This window comes from Athene cunicularia, unplaced genomic scaffold (genome assembly GCF_003259725.1).
Source record: "Athene cunicularia isolate RWA unplaced genomic scaffold, athCun1 SCF_76, whole genome shotgun sequence".
NCBI classification, from domain to species: Eukaryota; Metazoa; Chordata; class Aves; order Strigiformes; family Strigidae; genus Athene; species Athene cunicularia.
In genome coordinates, this window is record NW_020799508.1 from 13111 (window position 1) to 20823 (window position 7713).

General features: G+C 58.5%; 1 protein-coding gene across 1 annotated transcript; it reads right to left on the reverse strand.

Annotated features, from left to right (window-relative positions):
* Positions 1–2923: 2923 nt before the first annotated feature.
* Positions 2924–5494, reverse strand: LOC113490949 (acrosin-like). The gene is made up of 5 exons (XM_026867567.1): positions 5304–5494; positions 4779–4988; positions 4184–4452; positions 3759–3898; positions 2924–3283 (listed from the first exon to the last, which is right to left on the reverse strand). Exons 1-5 carry the CDS (start codon positions 5492–5494, stop codon positions 2924–2926), a joined length of 1170 nt encoding a protein of 389 aa, XP_026723368.1.
* Between the last annotated feature and the right edge of the window lie 2219 nt (positions 5495–7713).

Consider the following 7713-nt stretch of genomic DNA (forward strand, 5'->3'; position numbering starts at 1 on the left):
CTGCTAGAGCACAGGGCAGAGGGCGCGGGAATTGTGTCCTAGGTGGCTTCCTGGGGAAGATGGACTTTTTGTCACGACTTGGCTTGCCCGCTTCCCACTGAGCTTGGGGATGCAGATCTCAGAGCTGCCTCCATTTCCAAGGAGCTCTGCTGCCGAGCTGCCCTTCCACACCTTGAGGAGAATGGACCCGCAGGGGGACACTGATTACCTTGCATTTTGGCCATAATGGCCTGGGGGAAAGAACAGGGGCAGCTGTAAGGAACAGAGGAGATGTCATGTCTGATGATCCCGGATCTTTTTTTCCCTGGGCGTTAGGCCTGCTGTGGAAGGCAGGAGGAGGCAGTGGGAGCCTGGGTCTCCTCAGCTGTGTGGGTGCCCCTTTCCTGAATCCCGGCTCAGCAATGGGATGCTTGTTAGAAAGCAGGGATTCTGAAGGGAGACCTGGGCCAAGCTCTTTGCTGGCAGAACTGTGCTGAACTCTGTGCCCTCGCACCAAGAGCTAATTTGCCTCCCAGTGCTGGAGGGCTGAGCAAATGCTCCCCGCGGATGGGAAACAAGTTGCTCTGTCTCCCCCCTGCCCTTTCCTTTGTCCTTAAGGAAAGGGGGAAAACCCTACTGAAGATGGGATCCCTGGCACTAAACTGAGTTGTGTGGAGTTATTTCCCAAACTCGCATTACCTCTATGAAACCAGAGCAGATGAGGAAGGTCGGCGTGGCTGAGGTTTGGATTTAGCTGCCGCTGTGGCTCTGACCAGGCCATGAGCCCATCCTGCCATAGCTGAGTGTGAGCAGCACAGCCCACTCGAATACCTGCCAGAGTCAGTGTGTCGGACCCCAGGGAGCTCCTCTTGCCCAGGGTCACCAGCTGGAGAAGAGATGGTGTCCATCCTCACCCTGCCGCGGGCTGTGGCCGTCGCCTTGGGGAAAGGAGTGGGCTTGGTCTGGCTCTGGGCAGTGGAATGGGACATTTACCCTGTGACTCAGAGGTACCTCCTGGGCAGAGCAAAACACTCCGTGATTTTTTTGGTGAAGGTTCATTCTCATTCTGATTTCATGCTGTCTGAACTCTTTTGTCAAATCCTGACTCTTCTCCTCAGCTGTCCATCACCCACACTCCTCTTTTGATGGCTCATCACAGACAGCCTGGTAAAAAGATCTTGGTTATTTTCTCTTTCCTGTTTTTCCCCTTTGACAAGTCCCATGAACTTTTTGCAGCTGTCCTGACTCTCCTCCCCTGTGCTCCCTGGGCCGCAGTGTGGCAGTGAGAGCGGCCCCCCCGGGAGGAGATGTGTTCTTCTGTCCAGGGGCTGCTGGGCAGCTCTCTGGTGACCACATCCCAGAAAAAATAAGGGCGTTTCCTGTAGGACCTCTTGTACTGGAAGGAACAGTCCTTTAGCCCAGGTGTCTTGGGACGTGTCTTCTGGGAGGGGGACACCAGGCCTCCAAATCCAGCAGTTTCTGTCAGCTCATTCTTTGGTCTGATTTGCTGCTGGCCCTTAATCTGCAGCATCAGTTTGGGGTGCACAGAGGTTCAGGGCAGGGTCACCTCTTCCTCCAGGACAGGATCTGTGGATTCAGCTCAGTATTTTAAGCAAGATGGAGCCCAATGAGTCCTCCTCCTAGCAAGAGCTGGTACCCAGGGTGGATGAGCTGTTCATTCAGATACTTCAACACTGAAGGAAGTTCCATTTGTCTATTTAAAATCCCTTTCTTGACCACTGTTTAGCATCTTGATTAAAATACTTCTGGCACCTTGGATCGGTGTATGGGGATTTAAAAGTGCTCCAAATGAAGCAGGCAAATGAGTCGAACTGCATTTAGTTAATTCCCTGGCTGTCAATAATGCAGCCAACCCTGGGCTGAAGACACCTGGGGCTCGTCTGCTGTTCCTAGTGGAGGTTTCGGGCCCTTTCTCAGAGATGTCCCCGCTCTGTCAGGGACGGCTTTACTGACCAGAGGGCAGGAGGCACTCTGGGAGTGGCCCCTTCGGATGGAGGCTGGAGAGCTCTGCTCTTCTGGCCTGGCCGTCAGGCCGTGGCTTTCACAGTGCTCCCATCTCTCAGCTCAGCTCTGCTTTCTGTCATTAGGACGCAGCTTGGATTTGCCAGGGTTTAGTCAATCACGACGTGCCCTACTGCCCATCTGCACGAACACCCCCCTCTAGCAAGGGACAGGACAACCTCACACATACAGAAAGCGAAACCTCCCACTAATTACTCCATGGGAATGCAGCCGGCGGAGTTTTCTGTCCAGATGGCGCCTGTGCTGCTGTCAGCTTCAGGACACCAGTGCTTCCACCACAGCATCTTCCTCCCTGTTCCCCCTGCCCTGGGCAGATCTCTGCCTCAGGTCTGGCCCTGCTGTTTCATGAGATGTGCCCTCTAGGCGTGGTTATCGAGGGTTAGGACAGACTGTGGGTGTTGCGCTGTGTTACACAGCGGTGGTTGTGTCAGTCAGACGTGGACGAGTCCCAAGTGCAGATGTGCAGTGACAAATGCCCGTTATTTGGCCCCAACTCCAGGAGAACTGAACCCCTTCAGCCTCCTCAGTCTGGGGGGCGATGAGCGATGGAGAGCAGCTGCAGACTGCCAAGGGCTCAGCGACAGGAGGATCCTTTGCTCTGCTCCCCCCATTACCCTGCTCTGCTGGCAAGCGTGCGTGCAGGTGGCTGCATCCCGCGTGCGTGTGCGCTGCAGTGTGTGCACACGCTGTCTGTGCACGTGGGGTGTGTGTGTGTGTACATGCCCCAGAGCTGTCTGCGTGTCACATCCATTTTCCTGTCCCCTCTCTGCCCTGATGTGCCAGTCTTCTCCGTGCCATGTGGCTCAGAGCACCTTCCTCTGCGACCAGGCTGGGGTCAGCACTTTGGAGGGACTCTTCCCCGTTGTGCCCGATGTGGCTGCCTGCAGCCTCATCCTGCTGCTCAAGCCTTTGTTCCCTTTAGGATCTGCAGGAGCTCCAGCAGCCGGGTAAAGAATTGCAGCAGCTTCTGGAGGGGAAAGGGGCACGAGCTAAACCAGCCCAACTGTGCCGGTGTTGGGCTGGGCCTCTGAAGAGGGGTTGAGGCGCTGAGAGAAGGACTCCATGGCCATGATGTTGGAGCAGCCCTCGGTGTCCAGTACAGCCCCATCTGTTCCAGGATCCACTCGTAGTAGTGCTGAGTGGAGGTGTAGATTCCGGGCCGTTTCGCTCTCGCGCAGCCTCTCCCACAGCTGGTCACCCCAACGAGCCAGAAGTACTCAGCACTCTTGTCTTTGCAGACGAGAGGACCACCGCTGTCCCCCTGCAACGGAGGACAGAGGGTCACGGTGATGTTGGGTGGCCGCTGGCAGCACTAGGGCCGGCTCCTTCTCTCTGCCAGCACCCCCAGAGCTGTGTCCGCAGCACAGAAGCTCTGCTCAGGTGCTGGGGCCGACAGGACCTTGTCTGGGAGAGGGTGGTGGGCCTGTGGGGTAGGGCTTGCGCTCATCTCTGCACAGCGACGCTGGCCGGGTGCAAGAGGGATGTTCCAGGGCTGGGAGCTGGACCTCGGGGCTGCCAGGAGCGCTGGATGGGCTTTCTGGGCAGAATCCCGGGCCTCTGGGGCAAGTGGGGCCCTGGGCAAGGACCTGCAGCTGGGGAAGGGGAGCCCCAGCAGCGGTGGGGACCCAGCGGTGGTGGGAGGGCGACTGGCCAGGCAAAGCCCGTGCCGGGGGTTGTCCGGGTGGCTCTACGGGGCTGCCAGTGCCGCTGGGCGCTGCCTTGTCGCAGGCTCCTACCAGGCAGGTGCCGATGCCGCCCTGCGGGGAGCCAGCGCACATGTTGTGGGGGTGGACGGCTCCACAGTACCACCGGCTGCTGTTGCACAGGTTGAGGTCGATGAGGCAGACCTGGGCCTCCTGCAGGACGTCCATTGGTCCTGCAGCTGCGAGCACAGAAAGAAATTAATGCCCAGCTTCTGGTTTCCAGGTCTCCTGCCCTGGCTGGGTGAACCCCTCCCTTCCATGGGGCTTGGCTTTGCGACGTGACAGGCGCTGCCCCGGCAGTGCCCTGCTGTCTTGCCGCAGGCCCCGGGCCCGGCCCATCTTGCTACAGGCTCACGTCCCCGCAGCCGGGCTCTAGCTCTTGCCTCCGCTCTCATGAAGCCCAGCCCGCCTCCCCGTGTGCCGAGCTTGCGCTCGGGACGCAAGCGCTCTTTGGGAACTCACCTCTTGCTCTCGTGGCCCCCAGCCGCTGTTGTAGCACGTTCCCAGATCGGACACTCGCAGCCAGCCGTTGGGCATGCAGGCCAGCTGGACGTAGTAGCAACACTGCATGGGCCGGTCCAACTGCAGCTGCACAACTTTGTTCCTCTTGGTGAGGCTGCTGTAGCATGGGTGAACCAGCAGCCGCTTAATGCCGTGAACTTGGGTCTCCGTGCCCGGCTGAGTCAAGCGGGTGGCCCCGAACACCACGCGCCACATGGCGATGTGCCTGGAAGGCAGATGGGGAGAGGGCTCAGATGGAGCCCAACCACGTGCTGCCGCAGCCCAGCAGCTCCCTGCCATCTGCTTCACGCGGGGCAGAGGAAAGCAGCGCTACGGAGGCTCAGACTGCCCCTGCGTACCTTGGGCTCGAGGCGTGTCAAGCTGGAGGCTGTCGGAAGCTGGGTCAGGAGCCCAGCTCTCTCCTGAGCAGCCTCTCAGCCAGGCTCTGCAGTGCCCAGGCACTGGGTGTATGGCAAGGCAAGGGGACAGCAGTAGCCCGTGGTGCTGCGGACAGGGCACCCGCCAGTGCCGGGGGATATCCCTGTGCTCGGCCCTCCTTCCCTGGCCTCGAGGAAGCAGTGGGCTGCTGTCAGAACCCACTCTGCGCTGATGAGCGACCCTCCACACACATGACCCGTGCCTGCTTCCCAGGGGTCCTGGATGCTGACAATCCAGGGCCAGGCCCCTGGCAGGGCGCCTGTGCCCCCCACGACGTGCGACGTGCCTGAGTGAGCAGCCATGGGCTGGAGCCCGCAGCTCCCCCTGTAACCAGAAACCCATCACTCTCCTGCTAGACGGCTCGTGGCTGGCCTGCCTGAAGGTCAGCCCTCTGCCCTCCCCACAAGGGTCTGCATGGACAGCGAGGCCAGGGAACCGCGCAGGGTGGGCAGGAGGCATCTGCCCCGCTTCAGCTTTAGCACCGCAGGCGAGCTGTGCCAGCAGCTCAGGTGCTGCCAGGAGCTGAGGCTCCCACGTGCGGCTGGGGAAGCCATGCTGTGGCCACAGGGGACAGGTGGGCACCCTCCAGGGAACCCCATCAGGCTGCCCAAGCTCCCTCCCACAGCCTCAGCCAATTACCCACAGCTGTCCCAGGCACAGGGCGCAGGCCAGCACAGGGCCAGCAGGACGAGGAGCAGAGGTATCGCTGCCAGCGCCACGTGGCAGCTCCAAGATCTGAGGACTTGCTGCCACCAGTCCAGCAGCCGACAGAGTGCCACATTTGGTTCGGGGGATGGGCACGCTGGCCTCTCAGCGGGGGAACACACCATGGGGGTTTCCAAGCGGGAGGGGAGGCAGAAGCTGGGGTCGGACACCCCTGGCAGACCCCACTGAATGCCCCGCTTGGGGCACAGGGGTTTGCAGGCCCCGGTCAGGCAGCAGCACCTGGCCCCCAGCACTGCCTGCCAACGGCCAGCAGGAAAAAACCCAGCCTGGCACCCCAGACTCTGGGGGGAGTTCACCACCCCTCTGCTCTCCACAGCTCTCTGCCCCCAGGTTCTTCCCAAAAATCGCACGCCAGAGAACAGCACTGCGACAGCGCTCACTAAATCTGCCCACACGGCCTGACCATGGGTCCCCTCGACAGGAGCACGGGATCTCAGTTCGGTTCAGATCTGGCCGCACGCTCCTACCTGGCAGGTGTCGATGCCGCCCCGCACAGTCTGTGAGTCCTGTGCTGGCAAAGAACGTACCTGCGGTTCTTCAGGGACTAGTGAAGGAACAAAATGATTTCCAGTTTCTCACGAGGGACTAGAGAGGAGCCGTAAGCATTTACAGATACGCGTGGTTTATTGCTCTGTTGTGTCAAGGTACTGGCTTAAAGTCTAGGCTAAGGAGCTGATGGGTGGTGTAAGAGGCCAGGACTAGAAACAATCAACTGGACTAGAAAAAATAACCAGAATGTCATTAAAAAAGCAAATCTGTCTTTAAACTAGCATTTCTAAAATTGTACATTGGCTTCAGTCTTAGAACCCTTACCTAAAAGGCCATCAGCCACTGGTTTCTTCACTCTCTGAATATCTAGGACTGCTTACTTCGGAAGCACTTTTCGTTGCAGGGGCAGCAGCTCCCGCTGGAGGAAGACAGGTACCCCTGGGATGTCCAGGGACACCAAATCCCCCCTGCCACCCATCCAAACACCATTTGCCACCCTGAAGTCCCTTCAAAACACCCTTAGCCCCCTCCCCCAATCCTCATTAGTGACCCCCTGATCCTATTGGCCCCTGTTTTGCTGATTAGGGATATCAATTAAACTCAGATACCAGGGTCAAAAGAGCAGGCGTATTTTACTCAAGTAAATAATGTAACAGAAGAATAAGGAAAACATACAGTAAGAAAAGGCAGAAGAGTGCACTTAAACCAATAGGAAAATGCAGGGTAATGCATCAAATCATGACTGCCTGAGAGAGAGAACAGTGATTCAGACAGATTCAGCCCCACTCACGGACTTTACACCCCCCAGCCCCGCAGCGCTGGGCAGCCCTGGTTACACGAGGGTTGGCAGAGCCTGGCCCGGGCAGTGGGAAATCCTACGCGGTGCTTCCACCCGTAGCTGAGGCCTCCAGAGCCGCTGGGCGCGGGTCCGACCTTAGAGACCCAAAAATCAGCCAGGCAGAGTAGCTGGCACCTTGGTTTTGAGTGGAAATATCTGGTTTCAATCTCACAGGAGATTCCCCCAGCGCCTCGCCAGGGCTCAGGGGAGAAGCTCAGGCAGTTTCCCTCCTTATTCATTTATTGCTGTTCTTTTTAAAACCAGGCCACACGTCCGTCCCAAGGCCGGGCAGCCGGCTTCACGGCTTTGTTAACTTCCCCTACACAGAGAAGGCAGATACATCCAGGATAGACACGTTCCGTGGCATCCATCACCAGTAATGAGTATATGCTATCTGAGCTACATCTTTCATTAATAAGCATACATATTTCATTACTAAGTCAGCAGCTTTGGCTCGGGGCCTGTTGCTCAGGATTCAATACCTCCACCTTTTACATCAGCACAGTTGGTTTGTTGTAATGCAGTGTGACGCCCATGAGCACAGCGGGTATCAGGTATAAAACACACAGGATTCATCTCTAGGGCAGCTCTGCCTGGGGCCGGTTGTCCAAGCCTCAGCACTTCAAGCGTCTGCCCTGCGCTGCGTTCCTCCCCGGCCGCTTCCCTGGCGGGAGAACAGACCCGCAGGGCAGAGATCTCCACCCTGCACAGCGGCAGCTGGGCTGCGCCTCACACCCGCACAACAGCCCCACAGCGGGGATTTTTACACTTGTTCTTGACACACCATGAAACGGCAAACGCTGCAAACAGCCAAAGCCCCTTCACAATATCTAAAGCCATCGCCAGTGGATGCTGTGGTGCTGCCAGGCAAGGGATGGTGCGTCACAGTGTTGGCACCTGCTGTACAAACTGCCGCTTTGCGGTTCAGGGCGGGCCGGGGGTACGGTGCCAGAGGCCACAGGCGGTCACCCCGTGGCAGGGGGGGGCTGGGGCAGG